This window comes from Rhinopithecus bieti, unplaced genomic scaffold (assembly GCF_001698545.2).
Source record: "Rhinopithecus bieti isolate Rb0 unplaced genomic scaffold, ASM169854v2 scaffold_13577, whole genome shotgun sequence".
Taxonomy (NCBI): Eukaryota; Metazoa; Chordata; class Mammalia; order Primates; family Cercopithecidae; genus Rhinopithecus; species Rhinopithecus bieti.
The window spans coordinates 874,317-898,991 of NW_016807867.1; the positions used below are offsets into that span (position 1 = coordinate 874,317).

Below are 24,675 nucleotides of genomic sequence, written 5' to 3' on the forward strand. Positions count from 1 at the left end.
ACCTGTAGTCCTAGCTACTACTCAGGAGGCTGAGGTATGAGAATCGCTTGAACTCCGGAGGCACTTTGGGAGGTTGCAGTGAGCCAAGACTGCGCCACTGCACTCCAGCCTGGGTGACACAGCAAGACCCTGTCTCAAAAAAAAAAAAAAGAGGCCAGGCGCGGTGGCTCAAGCCTGTAATCCCAGCACTTTGGGAGGCCGAGACGGGCGGATCACAAGGTCAGGAGATCGAGACCATTCTGGCTAACCCGGTGAAACCCCGTCTCTACTAAAAAAAATACAAAATCTAGCCGGGCGAGGTGGCGGGCGCCTGTAGTCCCAGCCACTCGGGAGGCTGAGGCAGGGGAATGGCGTAAATCTGGGAGGCGGAGCTTGCAGTGAGCTGAGATCCGGCCACTGCACTCCAGCCTGGGCGACAGAGCGAGACTCCGTCCTAAAAAAAAAAAAAGAAAAAAGAAAAAAGAAATAAATAAAGATGTAAGCTTCACAGGGCAAGGACTTGCTCTGTTTGCTCACCTCTGGGTTATGCTCATAAAACAGGCTTATGCCCATATACCCTAAGTCAGACCCAAGAATGGTATCTACCAATGACTGTCTCTTGCCACTTACCGTACGCAGTATAGAAAGTGCGTGTGGTAATCGGCATACACAAAGAAGTCGTCCCCTTTCTTGTGGTCCAGCACGGAATGGCTGTTCTGGAAGTAATTTAACACACTCATAATGGTGCAGTTCGTGTTATATGGTGAGAGAGGGGCCAAGCAGATGTCTTGAAGTGTCACAGTCTCATTGTTATAAGAGGCAGTAATGTTTTCGATGGCTATTTGTAAGTCAAGAACCTGAAAGAAGATTTCAAAAATAAGCAAACCCAGAAACATATCACATTTCTCTCAGATCTTGACTAGTCAGTATTGCCCTGAGGGGTCAGAAGACAAAGAGTATTTGGGGAAAATACTTCCTAAGACGAAGGAGAGCATTAAGGCGCAATACATTAAGAAAACGGGTCAGGCCACAGGCCCACTCTAACAGCAAACCGGTTAGAGGCGTCCACAGAGGCGGCAGGGGGTGGGGGGACACCATGACCAGAACAGCTATCAACATAGGACACACAACCATCTCCCTCCACCTTTCTCCAGCGGTGGCCAGCAGTCCAGAGGGGAGAGTGGAGGGGTCTCCTGGTCTCCCTGACCCTCCCCTCAATAATAACACAAAACCTCCTGCCTTGCTCTGCACTACAGCCATTTACATATGTCCCCTTATTTCCTAACATAGAAGATGATCTTGGAGGTAAATGACTATGCTGTTCACCTTCAGCAACAAGCTGGAAAAAGCAACAGACAGTCACCGGGTAGAGAAAAGATTCTATCCAAGTCTTAGGACCATTTTAATGCTTTTCAAGATTTCAGATTTTCTTGTAGACATGAGCAATGTTTAAAGGAAAAACCATATGATTACACATTCATTAAAAAAGAAGCAGGGCCGGGCGAGGTGGCTCAAGCCTGTAATCCCAGCACTTTGGGAGGCCGAGACATGCAGATCACGAGGTCAGGAGATGAGACCATCCTGGCTAACACAGTGAAACCCCGTATCTACTAAAAAATACAAAAAACTAGCCGGGCAAGGTGGCAGGTGCCTGTAGTTCCAGCTACTTGGGAGGCTGAGGCAGGAGAATGGCGTGAACCCGAGAGGCGGAGCTTGCAGTGAGCTGAGATCCGGCCACTGCACTCCAGCCTGGGCGACAGAGCAAGACTCCATCTCAAACAAAAAAAAAAAAAAAGAAGCGGGTACAGTTTATGCACAGGTACAGTTCTCCAAGGCAAGTGTGACAGGGACAATGGAAAGGTTTACACGCCTTTCTAGGAGCAACGGGATGGATCTTGCCCCAAATGTACCTCTCACCAAAAACAGGCTGGGTGCCCATGTTCAGGCAGTGATAAGTTCATTCTTACAGGCTGGATCGGGATGGTGATCTGGCAGCTCCTTCCTCGGCCCCCAGGACAGCAGTAAGGGCTTCATGCCTCTGGGTCCTTGCATATTACTTTCAGTTACCACCAGAAAACATTCCCAAATTCCTAAGGTGACTTCCTAATAAATACATCCTGCCTCAATAGACAAATGCCACTGAAGTCTTCTTTCTCTGCTCATCTCAATTTCAAGAAAAAGGCAAGTTCTACTATCTGAAGTAAATACAAAAGTGAGCAACAATAAATATTTCATTAAGTTCTACATCATTCACTTTCTTTTAACCTAACTTAAAGGCAGCTTTGCCATTATATGCTAAGATTTTCAAGATATACCATGACATTCAGCCCCAAATCCCCATCCAGCAGTAGTCAACATGTAAAAGCTAGCAAACCACAAGGTCCTCTGGAATGACTTATTTCTTCAAACAGCAGGTTACCTGGTGCAATATCTGTATGTCAAGCGGAGGTCCAAAGGGTACATCAGCTCCCGAAGGGTACGGCTGGTAAATGTGTTTGTCAGTGAGAGGGGCCCGGATGATGAGCTGCTCCGTCCGGAAGAAAGGCCCAAAGTGCTGGTCAAAGTACTCTTTCTCCCGGCGAGCCTGGCTGCCGGGGGCTGACCAGAGGTCAACTGGATTGGTTGTGACCCGGACAAACACCAGGCCCGACGAACACACAGCAATGAAGACCAGCGAGAAGAAAATGACACAGCCAGGGTTTCGGATGCAGAAAGACCCCCAGCGTGTGAACAGCCGCCTCAAGCAGCCCTCAAATGCTGCACTGACAGGGTCGCAGCAGGACGCCTCTCCTGGAAGAGCGGGAGAGGAAGGGAGGGTGGAGGTTAAGAGCCAAGCCATTCCTGAAAGTCGGAACAGGGAAAGCATTAGCTGCTGTCTCATGGCAGGAATCAAGCTCCCCTGGGGACACTTATGAGACCCCTGCCCTCAGCTATCTATCTGCTCAGCAAAGCCACCTTTGTTGGCTGCCCTCAATGGGTGCTGTTCCCACCCCACAGAAGAGACACTGACACAGGAGCCTCTGAAGGGTGAGGTTCAACCCTGCCCTGCTATTCCCACTCTTGTCCTGCTGCTTTCGCGCCTCCCCAGCTATGATTAATCACTCGGTTCTGCTGTGCCACCCTGACTAGATGGTAGGGCCACAAAGGCAAGGACTACATCTGCCTTGGTCGCAGCCGTGTCCTCGGCACTAGCACTCCGCCTCACCCACTGCCGCAACCCTGCTGAGCAAACGGATACTCTCATGACAGACAGCATCATCTGAACCCTTTCATTCATGGACAAATATGCCTACCTTTGTCACTTGCATTAACAGAAAAGGCTATATTGCTATCAATAGGAGTGTACTCGGAGACAAAATACCGTTTTCTGAAAAACAGAAGAGAGGAAATAGTATCAGTGGACTTCATCACAATGAGGCTGTTGTTGGGACATTCCTGTAATCCCATGAAATGCTTTCTTCCTCCTCCTGGCCTCCTCCTCCCTAATTACTGCCTTCTTTCCCCTAAGTTCCCTTGCTCTGGGTGCCTCTGCTCACCAGTCTCAGGAGAAAATTTAAGAAGATATTAAAAGAACAGTTAATAAAGGATAATTTCACCTTGTGGCCCTCATTTTATTTAAAACTTTTAGGTCTTTTAAGAACACGCTACTGGGCCGGGCGCAGCGGCTCACGCCTGTAATCCCAGCACTTTGGGAGGCCGAGGTGGGTGGATCACGAGGTCAAGAGATCGAGACCAATCTGGCCAACAAGGTGAAGCCCTGTCTCTACTAAAAATACAAAAAAGTTAGCTGGGTGTGGTGGTGTGTGCCTTGGGAGGCTGAGGCAGGAGAACTGCTTGAACCTGGGAGGCGGTGGTTGCAGTGAGCTGAGATGGCGCCACTGCATTCCAGCCTGGTGACAAAGACTCCATCCCAATAAAACAAACAAACAAACAAAAACCACGCTACCCTTTCCAGTAGCAATGAGCACACCTAGTGCCCAGATCTTCGTTTCTACATACCACTCTCGAACTAAAGGAACCAGAGCTCCTTGCAAGGCAGGGACAGGGAAAATATAAGATAAAGCTGGGGATGGGAGGTGTATGTAAGAAGAACACAGAAGGCCGGGCGCAGTGGCTCACGCCTGTAATCCCAGCACTTTGGGAGGCCAAGGCGGGCAGATCACGAGGTCAGGAGATCGAGACCATCCTGGCTAACACGGTGAAACCCCGTCTCTACTAAAATACAAAAAACTAGCCGAGCGAGGTGGCGGGCGCCTGTAGTCCCAGCTACTAGGGAGGCTGAGGCAGGAGAATGGCGTGAACCTGGGAGGTGGAGCTTGCAGTGAGCTGAGATCCGGCCACTGCACTCCAGCCTGGGCGACAGAGCGAGACTCCATCTCAAAAAAAAAAAAAAAAAAGCCAGCTCTATTAATTCCAAAGCCTGGGTGAGAGCGACACTCTTTCTCAAGAAGAACACAGAAGTCAGCCAGAAGGCACTCCCAATGGCCCAAACTGGAAAACTTTGAGTAACAAGATAAATGACAGAGTTGGATACAACCAACAAAATTAAAAGTCCATGATGTAAACAACTGAGTAAATAAAATGAGGGAGAGGGATAGCTTTCTGTACAGGAGTCCAGTTAGTAAATGCAGAGGAAGAGAAGGAAAGAGAAAAAATATCACTATTAGGTAAACACCTTAGTTATAATGGTTGCAGACAAGACCCAACAAGGAATGCTAAAATCAGGGGTTGACAGTTTGAGGAGGAACAACATATTAGCATAGTCTCAAAGCATCTTCCTCCAAGATATTTATCAATTACAAAGGGAAAAGCAGTCACTTCACAATGGAGATATCCAGCAGATATCACCTTGAGCAAGTGTTCAAGGTTAACATCACCAGGAAAGAGACACATCAACATCAGTGACCCCGACATGATGCACCGAGAAAGACATGACGTGACTTCTGTGATGTACTTGTCAAAACACCTCATTTCAATCTCATCATGAGAAAATACCAGATAAAGCCAAACGGAAGGACATGCTACAAAATACCTGACCAGTATCAACAAGAGTGTCAAGGCCAGAAAAGGAAAGACTGAGGAACTTTCTGTCACAGATTGAGGGGACTCATAAAACACAAAAATGTAATACGGGACCCTGAAACAGGAAAGGGAATTGGAGGAAAAGCTGGTGAAACTGGATTAAGATCTGTGGTTTAGCTAATAATAATGTAACAATAATGGCATGTTCATGGTTTTGATCATTGAACTAGGAATTATGTAAGTTGTATCATCGGGGAAACTAGGTAAAGGATACACACAAATTCTACCATTTTCGCAACTTTTGGTTAAGTCTAAAATTATTTCAAAATAAAAAGTAAAAAAAAGTACTGTCCTAAATTAAGATGAAATATCTAAAAGGACTATAGTACTGCATTTAATTAGATTTGAATCTGATTTCCCTCATTTGACTCTGACATCTTTTTTTTTTTTTTTTTTTGAGACAGAGTCTTGCACTGTCACCAGGGCTGGAGTGCAATGGACTCCTGACCTCGTGATCCTCCTGCCTCGGCCTCCTAAAATGCTGGGATTACAGGCGTGAGCCCCTGCGCCCAGCCTTTACTCTGACTTTCTAAAGAATGAGTGGCTGGCTGGGTGCACAGGCTCATGCCTGTAATCCCATCACTTTGGGAGGCCAAGGCGGGCAGATCACCTGAGGTCAGGAGTTGGAGGTCAGCCTGGCCAACATGGTGAAACCCAGTCTCTACTAAAAATACAAAAATTAGCCAGGCATGGTGGTGGGTGCCTATAATCCCAGCTATCTCAGGAGGCTGAGGCAGAAGAATCGCTTGAACCTGGGAGGTGGTGGTTGCAGTGAGCTGAGATCGCGCCATTGCACTTCAGCCTGGGTGACAAGAGTGAGACTCAGTGTCCAAAAAAAAAAAAAAAAGAATGAGTGGCTAATGCACGGTGCTTTAAATCACACATCATTTTGAATAAATCAGTAAAATTCACTTCTGCTGTTGCAGTGTTAAACAGGACTTTGATGGTTTACTATACGATAGCTGTAGAACACAGTAATCCACGCAGTGGTATTCATGTAGGTATTTGATTCTTGTCCTAAGTAACCAAGGTCTGACAAGTGAAAACTCAAAGTGCCAGTGGGCAATTTTGTTCTTCTTGCCCTGGATGATAAACAAAACTGCTTACCTGTAGCACCACACTGCAAAAAATGCTCCAAAAAACACAAGCAAAAATGCCATGTAGGTGATCCACATGATGACATACATGGCGTCCAAGCTGAGGATTGTCCAGGGAGCAGGAGGAGGCGGGGGCTGGGGCTTGGGGCCACAGACAATAGAGCAGTCTTGGCAGCTACACGGTGCTGTGACCTCATCCACAGACTCATCACAGCCTTTGGTAGCATTATTCATGGGCTCCATCCCATGGACTGGAAAATCTACAGGAAGGAATTGTGTTGAGTACAAATCTCAATTAAAAACATCCAAAATTTTGTATTATACTTAAACCCAACGAAAAGCCCACTGAAATACATAAAACAACTGAAAGAATAAAAAGAATTGGAGGTTTTAGTTTAATTCAATTATGTTTTGCTGCTTCGTCCTGTGGAATTTTAAGTTGCCTCAATGAACTTGTGCATAGGGGTTTGTCACTGATAGAGCAATCCTCCAAGTGCACCACATACCAAGGTAATCCTCAGTCATGTCCTATCTCCATTCTCAGAAGCTAATACTACAGCAGAGCTCTGGAAAAGCTGCCTCCCACTCCCTTTTTAACTGCTTATTCTTTCAATTACCACAGCAATGCCTGAAGGCAATTCATTTCCTCCTCCACTCCCACTCCCAGCACCCACTAAATTAGCCAGAGCAGGATAAATGTACCAGTTACCTTTCTTACTGGGAGAAACTATGAACTAGTTACCTGAATGTGTTTATCTTCCTATTGCAGATTATGATTCCTCAACTGAGATTCATTCATCCATTCATGGAGAGATAGGGCTTTGCCCTCACCAAGGCTGGAGTACAATGGGATGATCACAACTCACTGCAGCCTTGAATTCCTGGAGCCAAGCAATCCTGCCTCAGCCTCCCAAGTATCTGGGACTACAGGTGCATGCCACCACACCTGGCTAATGTTTAATTCTTCTGTAGAGATGGGGCCTCACTACATTGCCCAGGCTAGGTCTGGAACTCCTGGTCTTAAGCAATTCTCTTGCCTCAGTCTCCCCAAGCACTGGTGAGCCACTGTGCCCAGCCAGTTCCTTGGCTTTAAAACAATATCATAAACACACCAAACTTGGAATCTTTATCTCTACCTGAAAACACAGGAGTGATGGTAAAAGGTGCCTGTCCGTTGTCCTTATTGAACATGTATTCAATCCAGTTGGTGGCATTACAGGCATCAGTGTCCTTCCCACACAGGAGTCCCAGGGCCTTGTCATTACTTGAGGGGGCCTCCACGTCCCGGCAGGCATTGTACATTGCTAGAAGAGGAAACCAAAGGAAAAAGGAGAAAAGATGCTTGCTGTAATTCACGAGGAAAGATCTTACAAAGGCCTCTTGAAGGGAAACACGAACTTCATACGCACCATGCTGGAACGCTGGACAGCAAACACTAAGGGCACGAACAGAGATTCCCTTTAAATTGGCTTATCACCCTGCAAATAATATGGAGGCCCGATTCCGAGTAACTTAAAAGTAAAAACAGGAAAGGGAAAGGCACACAACAGCTTGGAGTTGTATCCCCACTGTATAGAAGAGCATACCAAGGCCCAGGAAGACGCAGCTAAGAGTCTTAGTACTTCTTCAGTTAACGAAGCTGACTCCAGAAAACCTCTGCCGCAGGAAGCTACACAGCCAGAGAATTATGGAACTTACTTGGAAAACTGGTTTCAGGGCAGAGGTCATATGTCAATAAACCTAATACTGTTGGCCGGGTGCAGGGGCTCATGCCCGTAATCCCAGCACTTTGGGAAGCCGAGGTGGGCGGATCACGCGGTCAGGAGATCGAGACCATCCTGGCTAACACAGTGAAACCCCATCTCTACTAAAAATACAAAAAAATTAGCAGGTGTGGTGGCGGGCGCCTGTAGTCCCAGCTACTCGGGAGGCTGGCATGAACCCGGGAGGCGGAGCTTGGAGTGAGCTGAAATCGCGCCACTGCACTCCAGCCTGGGCCCTGGGCGACAGAGCAAGACTCCATCTCAAAAAAATAAATTAAAAAACCCCCAAAAACCTAATACTGTTATCTTTTTGGATTACATTTTATTATACATAAAGACAACACATCATATAAGGATAGTATCAGTGTTTTACACCTAAGAAAATAGCTGGAATGGGTCTGTCGATTCTCATTTACCCATCCCTGCTTGCTAGAAACTTCCCAGGATCTTCTTTCCCTAATCTTCAAGGAGATGCGTACACATTCATTTTGTTTTACCCTTGCTCTGGAAAGACAGGTTAACTAGGGTGACAGTCATCTCCCTCAGAATTCTCAATAGATTATTCCATTGCCTTCTGTGCTCTATCACGGCTGGTAAGAAAATCTCCAATTATCATTGTCTTAAGGTGATTTGTGTCTTGTCTCTATTTGCTTTTAAGATATTTGTCTTTGGGCTGGGGGTGGTCATGCACACCTGTAATCCCAGTAATTTGGGAGGCCCTGGTGGGTGGACTGCCTGAGTTCAGGAGGTCCAGACCAGCCTGGGCAATATGGCAAAACCCCGTCTCTACAAAAAATTAAAAAAAAAAAAATTTAGCCAGGTGTGGTGGCGCAATATAATTTACAATATAATTACATGTAATTTACAATTTACCCCCTTAAACTATATAATTTAATGGAGTTTAGCGTATTCATAGATATATGCAACCATAACCATAGTCCTATTTAGAACATTTTCATCACCTCAAAAGAAATCCTGTATTCTAGCTATGCTCAACTACCTCCCCACCTCTCTAAGCCCTAAGCGACCACTGAACTGTCTCTATTTATTTGACTATTTCAGACATTTCACGTAAATCCAATCATATAATATGTGGTCTTTTATGACCGGCTTCTTTCATTTAGCATAATGATCTCAAGGTTCATGCATACTGTGGCATGTATCAATACTTCATTTCTTTTTATGGCCAAAATACATTTCATTGTATAGATATATGTTTTGTTTATACCTATATCAGCTGATAAATATCTGAGTTGTTTCCACATTTTGGCTATTATCAGTAATGCTGCTAGAAGCATTTGTGTATAAGTTTCTGTGTTGACCTGTTTTCATTCATCTTGTGAGTGGAAATGACGCATCATATGGTAATTCTGTGTTTGTTTCAGGAACTGCCAAACTGTTTTCCACAGTGGCTATACCACTTTACATCATCACCAGCAATGCTTTTTCTTTTTGAGATGGGGTCTCACTCTGTCACACAGATTGGAGTGCAGTGGTGTTATCTCAGCTCACTGGCAACCTCCGCCCCTCAGGCTCAAGTGATCCTCCCACCTCAGCCTCTCAAGTAGCTGGGACTATAGATGTGCACCACCATACTCAGCTAAGTTTTTGTAGAGATAGGGTTTCACCATGTTGCCCAGGCTGGTCTCAAACTCCTGACCTCAGGTGATCCACCTGCCTTGGCCTTCCAAAGTGCTAGATTATAGGCATGAGCCACTGTGTCCAGCTAATGTTTTTGGTTTTTGGATTTCTTTTTAATAAAGGTTCCTATTTCTCCACAGCCTGGTCAACACTTCTTGTTATCTGACTTTGATTCTAGCCATCCTGGTGGGTGTGAAGTGGTATCTCATTGTGGTTTTGATTCGTATTTCCCTGATGACTCATAGTGTTGAACATCTCTCATGTGCTTGTTGGCCATTTGTATATCTTCCCTGAAGAAATGTCTGCTCTATTCAGATCTTTTGCCATTTTAAATTGGGTTATTTATCTATTCATCATTGGGTAGTAAGAGTTTTTTTTTGTTTTTTGAGATGAAGTCTAGCTCTGTCACCCAGGCTGGAGTGCAATGGCGTGATCTCAGCTCACTGCAACCTCCACTTCCCAGGCTGATGCAATTCTCCTGCATCAGCCTCCCGAGTAGCTGGGATTACAGGCGCATACCACCATGGCTGGCTAATTTTTCTATTTTAGTAGAGACAGGGTTTCACCATGTTGGCCAGGCTGGTCTTGAACTCCTGACCTCAGGTGATCCGCCTGCCTCAGCCTCCCAAAGTGCTGGGATTACAGGCATGAGCCACTGCACCCGGCCAAGAGTTATTTATGTATTCTAGATACAAGTCCCTTTACCAAATACATAATTTGCAAATATTTTCTTGTCCTTTTGGTTTTTTGACTCAGGGTCTCACTCTGTCACCCAGGCTGGAGTGCGAGGTACTTAGTGCAGCCTCCTCGGGCTCAAGCAATCTTCCTGCCTCAGATACCCATGTGGCTGGGACCACAGGCACATGCCACCATGCCTGGCTAATTATTTTTTGTAGACACAGGGTCTCACTTTGTCACCCAGGCTGGTCTTGAACTCGCAGGCTCAAGCAATCCTCCTGCCTCAGCCTCCCAAAATGCTGGGATAATAGGTGTGAGTCACTGTGCCTGGCCTTCTTGTCTTTTCTTGACGGCATCCTCTGAAATACAAACTTTTTTATTTTAATGAAGTCCAATTAATCTTTTTTTTGTTGTTGCTCTTGTTTTTGGTGTCATATTTAAGAATCAAGTGCCAAATATGAGGCCATGCAAATTAATCCCTATGTTTTACTCTGTTTTATAGTTTTTAGCTCTTACATTTAGGTCTTTGATCCACTTTGAGTTAATTTCTTTAACATATGGTGTGAGGTAGGGCCCAATTTCATTATTATTTATTTTTTTGAATGTGTGTATCCAGTTATTGCAGCACCATTTGATGAAGAGTATTCTTTTCTCATTGAATGGCCCTGGCACCCTTGTCAAAAATCAGTTGATCATAGATATATTATTTATTCTCAGTTATATTGACCTACATGTCTATCTTTATTCCAGTACCACACTGTCTTGATTTCCATTGCTTAGTTTTGAAATTGAGAAGCGTGAGTCTTCCTATTTTTTTCAAGGCTGTTTTACTATTCTAAGTCCCTCAAACTACTATGTGAATTTCAGAATCAGCTTGACAATCAAAGAAGTCAGTTGGGATTACAACAGAGATTGCCCTGAATCTCAAAACAACTTGGAGAATACTGATATCTAAACAATATTAAGTCTTTTGATTGATAAACATGGAATGTTTTCCATTTATTTAGATCCTCTTTAATTTCTCTGAATAATGTTCTTTAGTTTTAGTGGTTTTTTTTTTTTTTTTTTTGAGATGGAGTCTCACTCTGTCAGCCAGGCTGGAGTGCAGTGGCATGATTTCGGCTCCTGCAATCACCGCCTCCCAGGTTCAAGTGATTCTCATGCCTCAGCCTCCCAAGTAGCTGGGATTACAAGCGAGCATCACCATGCCCAGCTAATTTTTGTATTTTAGTAGAGATGGGGTTTCACCATGTTGGCCAGGATAGTCTCAATCTCTCGACCTTGTGATCTGCCCACCTCAGCCTTCCAAAGTGCTGGGATTACAGGTGTGAGCCACCGCATCCGGCTGTTCTTTAGTTTTAAAGTGTTTTGCCTTCTGTTATAGTTACTACTAAGTATTTCCCATACTATAGTAAATGGAATTGTTTTATTTTCACTTTGAGATTGTCCACTGCAGTATTTCTGTACACTTGTACTGATTTTTGTATACTGAATTTTCTCAAAGTCTCAGGGTTCATCCCTTATCCATTCTGGAAAATCCTCATTATCCCTTTGATTGTCTCTCCCCAACTCTCCGGAGCTTCTCATGTTATCCTATATGTCATTTCTTTAATGATTTATAGATCTATCTCTATGCTGTTTTCTGGGTAATTCCCTCATATCTTCCAGCTCACCATTTGGTTTTCAGGTTTTATTTTATATTTCAAGCATACAAAAAAACACGGAGAATACTACAGTTCTCATTTCCTCATTACCCAGTTAATTATCAATCTTATCATTTTACAACATTTGCCTCAACATTAAAAAAAAAATGGACTTGGCCAGATGCAGTGACTCACACCTGTAATTCCAGCATTTTGGGAGGCTGAGTGGGAGGATCGCTTGAGGCCAAGAGTTTGAGGCCAGCCTGGGCAAAAAAGCAAGACCCTATCTCTACAAAAAAAATTTTTTTTAATTAGCCAGGTGTGGTAGCATATGCCTGTGGTTCCAACTACTCAGGAGGACTGCTTGAACCTAGGAGGTTGAGGCTGCAGTTAGCCACAATTGCGTCACTGTATTCCAGCCTAGGTGACAGCATGAAACCTTGACTCTGTTTTATAATAACGCACTATTCAGAACAACTGGCTATGGCATAATTTAAAAAATAAATACAAATAATAATGCACTATAGACCAGGTGTGGTGGCTCACACCTACAGTCCCAACACTTTGGGAGGCCGAGGTAGGAGGATCACTTAAGGCTAGGAGTTCAAGATCAGCCTCAGCAACACAGTGAGGCCCGTCTCTTCAAAAAAAATAAATACTTCAACACACACATACACTCTATAGATTCAGTTGAAGCTCCCCAATTGCCCCTCCCTGACAGTAGTCCCTTCCCTAAGGTAAAACAATCCTGAATTTGATGTTTATCTTTCCCATGCATGTTGTGTACTTGTATGTTTTAAGTAGGTAGTACTTTTGTTTTAAAATGTCATATAAACATGTAACCACCATTATAGTATCATACAGAGTATTTTCACCATCTAAAAATCTTCTGTGCTCTACTCACACCTTCCTCTTTCCTAACCCATGGCAATCACTGACTTTTTACTGTCTCCATGGTTTTGCCTTTTCTAGAACGTCATACAGTAAGTAGCCTTTTCAGATTGGCTTTCCTTAGTAATAGGATTTAAGGTTTGTCCATGTACTTTCATAGCTTGATAGCACTGAATTTTCATGGCTTTTTAGCACTGAATAATATTCCATTGTGTGGATGTGGCAGTTTATTTACCCATTCACCTACTGAGGGAAATCTTGGTGGCTTCCAAGTTTTGGCACTTATGGACAAAGCTGCTATAAACATCCATGTGCAGGTTTTGGGGTAGGCATATTTTAACTCATTTGAGTAAATACCAAGGAGTATCATTAGTTTTGTAAGAAACTGCTAAACTATCTTCCAAGGTGGCTGTACCATTTTGTACTCCCACCATCAATGAATGAGAGTTCACTGACAGCATTTGGTGTTGCAAGTGTTTTGAATTTTGGCCATTCTAATAGATGTGTAGTGGTATCTGGTTGTTTTAATTTGTAATTCTCTAATGACATAATGTTGAGCATCTCTTCTCATGTACTTATTTACCACGTGTATGCCTTCTTTGGTGAGGTATCTGTTCAGGTTGTTTTGTCCATCTTTCAGTTGGGCTGTCTGCTTTCTTCTTGTTGAGTTTTAGAAGTTATTTGTATATTTTGAATAATAGTCCTTACTAATATATGTCTTTTGCAAATACTTTCTTCCAGTCTGTGTCATGTCTTCTCATTCTCTTGAGGTCTTCAATTTTTCACAATCACAATAATGTTACAGTGGGTGTTTTTATGTGGGTCTCCAGGTTTATATGCATTTAGAGTTTCTCTAAGGCAGGCATCTACACGTGCAATTTCTGGGAGGAGAGTTATCTTCAACTTTACTACGTATCACAGTTGTTTTCCAAATAGTTTTCAAACAATTATACCAAATTATGGTTATAAGTGGTGGAGTATATTAGTATTCGTATTGCTTCACATTTTCATCCATAGTTGAAATTGACCAGCTTTTTAATTTGTGCCAAGCTGATAAGGTGTGAAATTGTAGTTTACTGTCTAAATTTGCATTTCGCTGACTGCTCCAGATAACAGTTGTTTATATTCATAAATATTTTCCTTATGGTTTCTGCTTTTCCTCTCCTGTCTAGAAATCTTTCCTTTACCTTAAAGTCATAAAGATATTCTATATTTACTTCTAAAACTTTCCAATTGGGATTTTTAATCTATATAATTGATTTTTTATCTGTAAAAATTAAAATTAGATAAATATAATGTATTTTCTCATCCCATTTATCAACTAGTCCACCTTTTCTCTCAATGATTTGTAATGACACGTGTTACATATCCATTTTCCATATATGCAGGGTTCTGTTTCCGGACAAAATGACCTCTCTCCATTCAGTCAGGTTGCCTTGTATGTCACATCTTTTGGATTCCTAAGTGCCTTATTTTTTGCTGCTTTTGTGAATGAGACCTTTTTTCTAAGGAATTTTTTGTTATCTTTTTAACTGTCATTATAATTAAATGTTGTATGTTGGTCAATGCTGGAGGATCATTTCTGCTATCTGTTAGACCTGCTGACTTTCCTTTATGGTGATCTGATTCTTCCGAGTCATGACCTCTTCTCTGCCAACTATTAATAGTTCTATCTTCTCAGTCTTGCAGTAATTTATGACATTACACAACTCATGTCTGTTAGAATCAAAGATCCAATGGTTACTGAAGTGTATGGATGCAAACTTGCACATACTAAAATTTTCCATGTGGGAAGTTAAAGTTAGGGGGAGTTAAAGCAAGCGCTTTAAGGAGATTGTTAAAGTCGTTGTAGTTCAAGTCCTAGGATACAAGCAAAGCAACAACTTTATTTCCTGGCCAATGGAACTGAAAATTGTGATTTTCCACAGAGTTGACAGGACAACTAAAAGGAACAATTTGCTCTGCTGTCCTGATGCCAGCTGTAAAAGAGGAATAATTAAAAGTTTACTTACCATTGGCAAAACTCTGTCCGACAAAGTACTGCAACTCTTTCACATTTGTTTTCGTCTGGTTTGTAACAGGATCAACATAATCTTCAGTTGCTGTAACATTCAAAAACTGACTCTGCCGAGGGCTACATGTCAGCTCACAAAACAGGTTCAGTAGGTTATAAAAACAGGATGGACATCTAAAGGGAAAGTCAATTATATTCTGCATGATCTCACACGTAATAGGGCCAGCGAGAACGATTTTAAATAGACAAAGAATATTTTAAACTTACTGTAAAGTGACAAATTACCAAGAGAACATACTAAAAATCAGCAATACTAAACTTAAAACCTCATGTTAAAATAAAGACACACCTTTAAAAAATGCCCTAATTACTTTCTGCATTTATTGTGTCCAATTATAATTTCAAAAAGAGAGAGATGCTTCTCTGAATTCTGTACTTTATAATTTAGAGACATACATTCTCTGACCTAGAGTAAAGGGACTTTGGAGCATCAGGAATTATTATTATTATTATTTTTTTTCAGAAAGGGTCTTGCTTTGTCACCCAGGCTGAGTGCAGTGGCGTGATCACAGCTCACTGTAACCTTGAGCTCCCAGGCTCAAGCAATCCTCCCACCTCAGCCTCCCAAGTAGCTAGGACTACAGGTGTACGCCACCACACCTGGCTAATTTTTAAAATTTTTTTGTGGAGATGTGGGTCTCACTGTGTTGCCCAGGATGGTCTCAAACTCCTAAACTCAAGCAACCCTCCTGCCTTGGCCTCCCAAAGTGCTGGGATTATCGACATGAGCCACCGCACCAGCTGACAGTTTTGATTAAGAAGAAAATAAAAGAAAAGAAAATAATGAGAATTATCATGAGAATCTTAATCTTACAACCTATTGAAGGTTTTCTTTCAAGCTCCAGAAAATCACGAGGCCCTCCTGAAACACAAGGAGAAATCCCCATGGTTTGTAAAGACTGAGAACAGCAATGTTGTTCTCTGGTTGCATGTGCTTCAGGAGCACACAACTGCACAAGAACCGTAAGCTGCCTGAGCTCTCTTTTCTCTTTGGTCCACTGTTACTTGCAAAAGCTGTTGTTTCATTAGACTTGCATTCTTGCAATCAAGATTACTTTATACTCTGATCCAGTCCCAGTGACCATGTAAGAAAAAGAATGAAAAAAGTGTATCCTGGCCTTCAAGAGCCTCTGTTTTACTGAAGGAGATAGGGAAGCACAGACTCTCTTTCTTTCAGGAGCCCCACTACTTTACTGCAACAAAGCCAGAAACCACAATTACATTATTCTCATAGGAATCACTCTCGGGGTACACAGTTTTCAAACTTTTTCCATGTTACCACATTTAATGCCCACAATCACTAATTTTGACAGCTGTATATTTTTCCAAATATCAGGTTGTTTCTCCCATTGTTATTATAAATAAAGCTTTGGTGCCTCTCATAATATGGAGAAAGGTTGGCTATCTTTTTATGTTTATGTCCCTATGTCCATAATGTCTCACCTAGGGTGGATCCTAAATAAATGTGTTTTGACTGACTGTACAAGGCTCCAATTTGGTTCCATCAATGTCCACAAGCCTTTCATAGGATATGCTGGCCCAACTATAGTCTCAACTTTTGTTGTTCTGAAAAAACAATTTAGTGGTGGTTTTCCATTCTCTATTGTCAACTTTTGGTAAGAAGCAGAACTTCTTCACTGGAAGCCAACCTGTGCCCTATCACCACCTGCAGTGATATTTGCACAGAGAGGCATTTTCCCTTTTTAATATTTGCTTCCCAAACATCTTTACCAGTGTGCTGAAGTCTGAAAAATTTAGAAAGATACCACAATCTGCTGTTCTAAAGACCACCACCAGCTTGCTCTTTTGCATATTTGAGAATTGCTGGCTAGGCCTAGAGAAGAACATCTATTACCAAGCCCTTTTTCACTGCTCAGGGCCATAGCCAACCCATCAGATAGAAAACTAAGTTTGACAAAACCAGCCAGCTACACCAGAACAAGCTTGTTAACAGTTCCCCAAGGCCAGTTCTACTGAGGCCCTGACTCTATCACATCCCTTCACCAGAGGGAGAGACAAGAATGATGTACAAAGCAAGGCATGGGGGGAGAGGAAGGACTGCATGATGGGAGTCTCAGGCCAGGCACCTGAGCAGGACCCCTAGGAACCTCTCTTCCCCACAGTGCACAGCTCAAGTTTGAAAGGAGCCTGGCCGCAGTGCAGACATCCTGCAGAGTGAGAACATCACAGAGGAAACCAAGCATCAACTCTGAAAGCAACTGGGAAGTGAACGAAGTCTGATAATTATTGTTTTTCTCTTTATTTCTGACAAATTGTAAGAGTGCTTTCTTAAAATAAAACAAAACAAAAACTGACTTAAAAAAAAAAACAGGCCGGGCGTGGTGGCTCAAGCCTGTAATCCCAGCACTTTGGGAGGCCGAGACGGGCGGATCACGAGGTCAGGAGATCGAGGCCATCCTGGCTAACACGGTGAAACCCTGTCTCTACTAAAAAATACAAAAAAAACTAGCCTGGCGAGGTGGCCGGCGCCTGTAGTCCCAGCTACTCAGGAGGCTGAGGCAGGAGAATGGCGTAAACCCGGGAGGCGGAGCTTGCAGTGAGCTGAGATCCGGCCACTGCACTCCAGCCTGGGCGGCCGAGCGAGACTCCGTCTCAAAAAAAAAAAAAAAAAAAAAAAACTGGCTGGCCACTGTGGTTCACACCTATAATCCAGCACTCTGGGAGGCTAAGGTGGGAGGATCATTTGAGACCAGGCCTGGCCAACATAGTGAGACACTCATCTCTAGAAAAAGAATAAAAATTAGGCTAGGTGCAGTGGCTCATGCCTGTAATCCCAGCACTCTGGGAGGCTGAGGTGGGTGGATGACTTGAGGTCAGGAGTTTGAGACCAGCCTGGCCAACATGGTGAAACCCCGCCTATTTCTATATTTCTATATTTCTACTAAAAATATAAAACTTAGCTGGGTGTAGTGGCATGTGCCTGTAGTCCCAGCTACTCGGGAGGCTGAGGCAGGAGAATCACTTGAACCCGGGAGGAGGAGGTTGCAGCAAGCTGAGAGCATGCCACTGTACTCCAGCCTCGGTGACAGAGCAAGTGTCTGTCTCAAGAAAAAAAAAAATTAATAAAGAAAAATATTTAAAAAATTAGCTGGACAGGGTAGTGCATGCCTGTAGTCCTAGCTACACAGGAGGCTAAGGCAGAACAATCACTGGAGCCTAGGAGGTTTAAGCTGCAGTGAGCTGTGATCACACCACAAACCACTGCACTCTAGCCTGGGCAGCACAGTGAGACTCTGTCTCTATTATACACACACGTGTGCATACACATTATACATATATGTATTTTTATATAAATATACATTTAAATATATATCCACCTATTTTAAATGTATACATACATGTATAAATGTATAATATATTCATATAACATATGTCATAATTTATAACATTATAAATACAAATATGTAAACAAACAAACAAAGAATAAATGGAAAGTTGAGTATCACCAGTTCACAAGTATCTACAGCCCAGTTGTTCTGTTTCCCCAGCAGAACCTACCTGGACAGAAACTGTAGAGGCAGCTGCAAATTGTCTTTTAGTGTCTGAAGCTGCTGAACATCACAACAGAGACTGACATTGCCAAAGAAGAATCCCGGACAGAGTTCCTTTCAGGTGAAAGAGCACAGGCACAGGAGTAGGCAGTAGTTAAAATAAGGTCAACATTCCTTCATGTAATCCTTTTGAAGTACAAAAGGGTAAGACACATCCTGTATTTGCAAAGTTCTTATAGAAATATTTTAAAAGGCTACACATTGACTACTTATTCACAAGTAGAGGTAGTAGAGATGTTTCTAATTTTCTTTTTATTTGGAAGCTTTCTCTCCTCTCCGGACAATCATTTTATGTCTTCTTAGGGTTTTTTGTTTGTTTGATTCAATTCAACCAGAGTGCTACTTACTATTTCTATTAGTTGTTTCAGGGGAAGTTGAAACCTTTAATAATTATGATGAAAGCAGCAAGTGAGGACAGATGCTGTGGCTCATGCCTGTAATCCCAGCACTTAGGAAGGCTGAGGAGGAAGGATTGCTTGAGCCTAGGAGTTCAAGACCAGCCTAGGCAACATGGTAAAATCCCATCACCACAAAAAAATTTTTAAAAATTAGCCAGGGGTTGTGGCACGTGCCTGTAGTCCCAGCTACTTGGGACCCTGAGGTGAGAGATTGCTTGAGCGCAGGAGGTCAAGGCTATGGTGAGCCGTGATTGCACCAATGCACTCTAGTCTCCAGCCAGGACAAAAGAGCAAGGCTCCTTCTGTCTCAAAAACAGAAAAGAAATGAACAAGTGAGCCTAGGAGCTCTGTTATCATGTCAACTTGACTTTTGATTACTTTAAGCCTCTAAAACCAGGCTTTTCACATGATTTTTCTAGTTCTAATATCCCTGTGTATCACAGCACGGTAAAAAAAAAAAAAAAAAAAAGAACAGAAATCAGAATCCTGGTAGCAGCCAAAATTCACAGGCTCTCAGTGGAACACAGAGAAAACACTAAGATGAACAGGGAACAAGGATGTCAAAGCCACTTAGCAACAGAGTCCATTCGAGTCCTGAAATCTAGGAATCAAAAACAGCTAACTTCTAATATTTTGTGAAGATGCTGCAAGGGCAACGTATGAAGTACCAAGGACAGGCTCTAAATAGTAACCTGCTATTGGGAAACTTTGTAAGAGGTATAAAGTCATCCCCTGAAAAATTAAGCCTTTGGAGTTACGGTGCTCGTTCTCTGCCACCGTATGCTACAGGTTAGAGTTTCAGAGTTTGGGGTAAGACTTAAGCCTATTAGTCTCGCCTCTACCTCCATCCTGCAATAACATTTAAGGAAAAATTAATTACAGAGAATCTTGTGATCAGCATTTTGTGTTCCCAATACCTAAGATAATGAACTTACCTGCACTAAGTCATATCCATCCTTTGGCAATGGTTTTGGTGGGCCAAAATATTCACAATTGTACCTCTTGTCCCCATATGCAATTCCACACTCTCCATACCAAACACAGGACTGTGAAAACACCTACAGAAAGTCAACACAAATTTCAGTGTTACTAGGGTCTCAATGGTAAATTTCAACAAAAAGTGCCCACTTGAGTACGATCACAGACACTTCCAATGCTACCTGCAAAATGAAGTAACAGCAACAGGCACCTTAACATTTTGAAAAATATTAATTAAAGTAGACCAAATGCCTATTTGTCAAGTCAGTGAAGTAGGTAATGGTAATCACTTATTTACGTAATTTCTATTTCCTGTTTATTTGTTGATAAGAGGAAGCTATAGTTCCATGTAAGAAACACTCAGAATCACAGTAAAGAGAGAAGCAAGATAGTGACTTAGCAATTACTAAAGCACCATTTTTTTTTTTTTTATTATACTTTAAGTTCTAGGGTACATGTGCATAACGTGCAGGTTTGTTACATATGTATACTTATGCCATGTTGGTGTGCTGCACCCATCAACTCGTCAGCACCCATCAATTCATCATTTATATCATGTATAACTCCCCAAGGCAATCCCTCCCTCCTCCCCACTCCCCATGATAGGCCCCAGTGTGTGATGTTCCCCTTCCCGAGTCCAAGTGATCTCATTGTTCAGTTCCCACCTATGAGTAAGAACATGCGGTAAGGCACCATTTTTGCACATCTGCACCAGGAACTATATAAGCTTAGGTAATGAAAGAATATTTCCATATGTATTTAGGTTAATTAATATCAATAGATCATGAGTAACATGAAGAACAAAACAACAAAACCACAAACATCAGCCCCTCAATGTAAAGAACAAGAATGAACTTCCTGTCCTTGAGATTGAAGTAGAAAGCAAAGAATGTGCTAACTTTAAGGAAAAACACCAAAGCAATCTCAAAAGAAATTTGAAAACCTCTTATGGAAAGGTTTCTCAAACGCCACTCACACTTCCCATGTAAGTCACAAGGCTGTCAGAAAATTCGGCGGAGGGGAGGGGTCAGTGTGAATCATCAGGTCAGTGCCTTGCTCTGAAGGCTGCTGCCCAAAACACACCCGATCCTCTGCCTCACGATGGACTCAGAAAGCCACAGAGGGCCCAGCTCGCCAGGGCCCCAGGCTTGCAATCGTCTGTTCTACAGGGAAACAGAAGGTATCAAGAAGCAGCTATGGCTCCCAAAAACCCTGATGGAAAAGCCATTAAAAAAAAAAAAAATCTGAACAGAAGTCACAATATGAAATTCTCTTCAGTGACAGTGGCACATGACAGTGGCACAGGCAAGAAGCTAAGTCAGTCTGTGCTGGTTCCTCAGAATCAAAATACAAATCCCACGACAGTCCCTGAAGCCCTAAAACACGAGAGAAAAGGTCAGCAGGAGATTGGGATTTGTATGAGTGGGGAAATCCAAGGCATCAATATCACTTTTCTTTGAATTCATTTTTCAGATGTTCTAAAATAAAAATTACAACTTAACTCCTCTTGCCTCTTTGAAAGTCATGTTTAGGCCACAAAGGAGGGAAATTATACAAATGAGGAAGTGACAAGCCTTCAACAAAGCCACATGTGAACCCTGTGCCAAGATTCCACCACTATTTTTATATAAGAGAATCCCAATCGTTATTCCCATAAACCTGGCGATTCTAAGGAAAAAAGAAACAGTATTGCAACTCTGGGTTTCCAACTAATGGAAAAAAGTCCTAATGAGTAAAAGTCATTACCTATCTGGCTGAAGTTTGAAAAGGCAAAAGCTGACTACAGAGGCACAGGAAACTGCTGAGGTTTATATGAAAGTTCAAATACAAAGAACTCCTCCCTAGACCTCGCAGAACTCTCCAGGGATTGGCCTGTCTCTGCCTCAGGGGCACTCTGGCTGGTTACCCACAGGAGCAGGGGTGACAGACACAGACCTGCGGGCAACACACTGCAGCTCTGGCCTGACAAAAAGGACAGGTGTCTGGAGTCTAAGATCCCCTTACTCAGCACTTGGTACTATAGATGTGAATAAAGATGACCCATTGCTGTTTAGGTTCCTTTTCACAATGATCATTCTTTATTTATTTCAAAGCAAGTGCTATTTCCACCCACTTGGTGGAAGAGGGGTGGGTGAGAAGGCGGCACAGAGTGGGATCAGGAGTCCTGGGTTCTGATCCCAAGAGCTCATGAGGCTCTCAGTGTGCTTGCTGAGCTGGATCGCACCTGGGATCACACCTGGAGCAGGCTACCTAATCACGTAGGAGTCTTCCTACCTGGGAAATGAAGCTCATAAGCTCTGCCTACCTCACAGGTTCCTGTGAAGATCAAATAAGGGCCTATCTGTACATACACAGTAAGTACTCAGTCAACTACAGAGCACTGTGCAGTCAAATATAAGGAATTATTATTAACGTCTTCTGCCTGCTTGGGACCTTGACAAAGAGGTTCCAAAGACCTAAAAAAATAACACATGAGCCAAGGAAATTTGGGCTTGAATCAACACTCAGGTTGGCTTCTCAAAAAGTTATCTTCTAGAGACACAGCAGGGAAGACCAAAAAAAAAGTCATCCTGGCCGGGAGTGGTGGCTCACGCCTATAATCCCAGCACTTTGGAAGGCCAAGGAAGGTGGGTCGCTTGAGCCCAGGAGTTTGAGACCAGCCTGGGCAACATGGTGAAACCCTGTCTCTTAAAAATAACAATAACAAGCTAAGCGCAGTGGCTCACACCTGTAATCCCAGGACTTTGGGAGGCTGAGGCGGGCAGATCACCTGAGGTCAGGAGTTCGAGACCAGCCTGACCGACATGGAAAAACCCTGTCTCTACTAAAAATACAAAATTAGCCAGGTGTGGGGGGTGCACGCCTGTAATCCCAGCTACTTGGGAGGCTGAGGCAGGAGAATTGCTTGAACCCGAGAAGCAGAGGTTGCGGTGAGCCAAGATTGTGCCATTGCACTCCAGCCTGGGCAACAAGAGCGACTGTCTGAAAAAACAAAAACAAAACAAACAAAAACAACAGCCGAAAATTAGTGGAGCCTAGTGGCACATGCCCATAGTCCCAGCTACTCAGGAGGCTGAGATGGGAAGATCACCTGAACCAGGAGGTTGAGGCTGCAGTGGGCCGAAGAGATAGCACCACTGCACTCCAGCCTGGACAACAAAGTGAAACCCTGTCTCAAAAAAAAAAGTCATCCTGCCTAAAGAAGCAACCTAAGCCAGCAGGACCCAGAGACTTACAAAGCACTGGCGGTGTCCTAGGCTTAGGCACTGTTTTAAACACTCTTCATATGTTAACCCAATTAATCCTACAACAGTTTGATGAGGCAGGTGTTATTATACTCCTTTTACAGATGCAGAAACGAAGGCACTGAGGCTAAATAACTTGTCCAAGGTCACAGTGCAAAGCCAGGATTCAAAACAGAGCAGTTGACTCCAGAAAACAGGTTCTCAATAAAAGAGAATCAGCTGCATCATGAAAAGTCCTCCCTGCAACATCACACCCTCCCAAAACCCCACTGTGTGCAACAGCATGAGCACTGTGCACCCACTCAACAGCTGCATGATGGGAGAAGCTCGGCCGTCACTCCCTTCTCACCAACAGCTGAAAGTGGAGAGCCAGATTCCTGGCCCCCGGGCCTGCCTCTGCAGCTGCTCCACCTCAGGGGCCTCCACATCTCCATCTCTCTTCTGTGTTTGTAACCTCATCTCTCTCTCGGTCCCTTCACCTGCACTTCCCTATAAACACTGCCCTAATTATATCCACAAACCCCTCTCTCAGCTTCAGTGATCTCCAGCTTCTCTCCAGCAGCATTTTCCACCAGCTGCCCGACAGCCTCAGTGCTTAAGAGGAAACCAATCTTTCCTCTATTTGTATTTCCTCTTCAATTCCTCTTCAACAGAGTTTCAAATGAAAACCTCAGGCACCTTTCGAATCCACCGCGTGTCCCATAGTGAACCTAGGGCTCACTCCCAGGGAGGCTCCCTCGTGCAGCCTTCTGCTCTCACCTGGACCCGGCAGTGTCTCCTGTGCACAGATGCCTGCCGCTTGCCTCTTCCGGAACAGCGCTCAAAGTTTTCTGGTGCTCAGAAACCTACAACCCACCCTTCCCACTGCCTGTGCGACAAGCTCCAGACACCTCACTCTGGCTCTGCCCACTCTCCTTTCTACAGTATTCCAAACCTATCACTCTAATCGCCAACCCTTCCTTCCCTCTCTCCCACATGAAGTAGGACCTGCCTGCCTCTGCCTTGGTCATGCCCTAAGATCAAGCAGAATTTGTAAGAATTGCAAAGTTGTGATGTTGGGAGAAGTTGCAAGAGTTATTTTCTTGCTTTTGTCTCAACTCCCTTGTAAGATGGTAAAATCCTAGAGGGCAGAGCCTAGGTGTGTAATCCTTCCTTTGAAATTCCCTACTGTATCACATCTGGTATTCATGGATGCAGAACACGTCAAAACTCACCATGAGCTGAGGGAGTACAACTGGATTATCTAAATTCAGAAATGAGAAGTGCTGATTGTTTTGGCTTCTACCCAGAATTTTGTAGTTACACAGCTACAGAGTTTCTATTTTTAAAGGTTAGATCACATGGATATTTCACAACATGCTCTAGAGTTTAATTATTATGAAAATGACTGCATATGGAAGCTTCTTTCAACAATGATAGGAACAGTTCAGGAAAGGTTAAAAAATGCCCCTTCTAGGCCGGGGGCGGTGGTTCACGCCTGTAATCCCAGCACTCTGGGAGGCCGAGGCGGGCGGATCACAAGGTCAAGAGATCGAGACCATCCTGCCTAACACGGTGAAACCCCGTCTCGGCCGGGCGCGGTGGCTCAAGCCTGTAATCCCAGCACTTTGGGAGGCCGAGACGGGCGGATCACG

At 43.5% G+C, this 24,675-nt stretch overlaps 1 protein-coding gene across 4 annotated transcripts in view; it reads right to left on the reverse strand.

Annotated features, from left to right (window-relative positions):
* The window catches only part of NPC1 (NPC intracellular cholesterol transporter 1), a 61,311-nt gene that overhangs the window by 28,370 nt on the left and 8,266 nt on the right, over positions 1-24,675 (reverse strand). For 3 of the 4 annotated variants that reach the window (XM_017883998.1, XM_017883996.1, XM_017883999.1), the window contains exons 2-9: positions 19,754-19,876; positions 18,368-18,474; positions 14,787-14,962; positions 7,295-7,462; positions 6,169-6,418; positions 3,273-3,346; positions 2,399-2,820; positions 610-836 (exon numbers count right to left, since the gene is read on the reverse strand). In XM_017883998.1, the coding sequence (XP_017739487.1) occupies positions 610-836; positions 2,399-2,820; positions 3,273-3,346; positions 6,169-6,418; positions 7,295-7,462; positions 14,787-14,962; positions 18,368-18,474; positions 19,754-19,876 (1,547 nt within the window). The remainder of the gene's footprint in view (positions 1-609; positions 837-2,398; positions 2,821-3,272; positions 3,347-6,168; positions 6,419-7,294; positions 7,463-14,786; positions 14,963-18,367; positions 18,475-19,753; positions 19,877-24,675) is intronic. The other variant, XM_017883997.1, reaches the window with a different exon arrangement.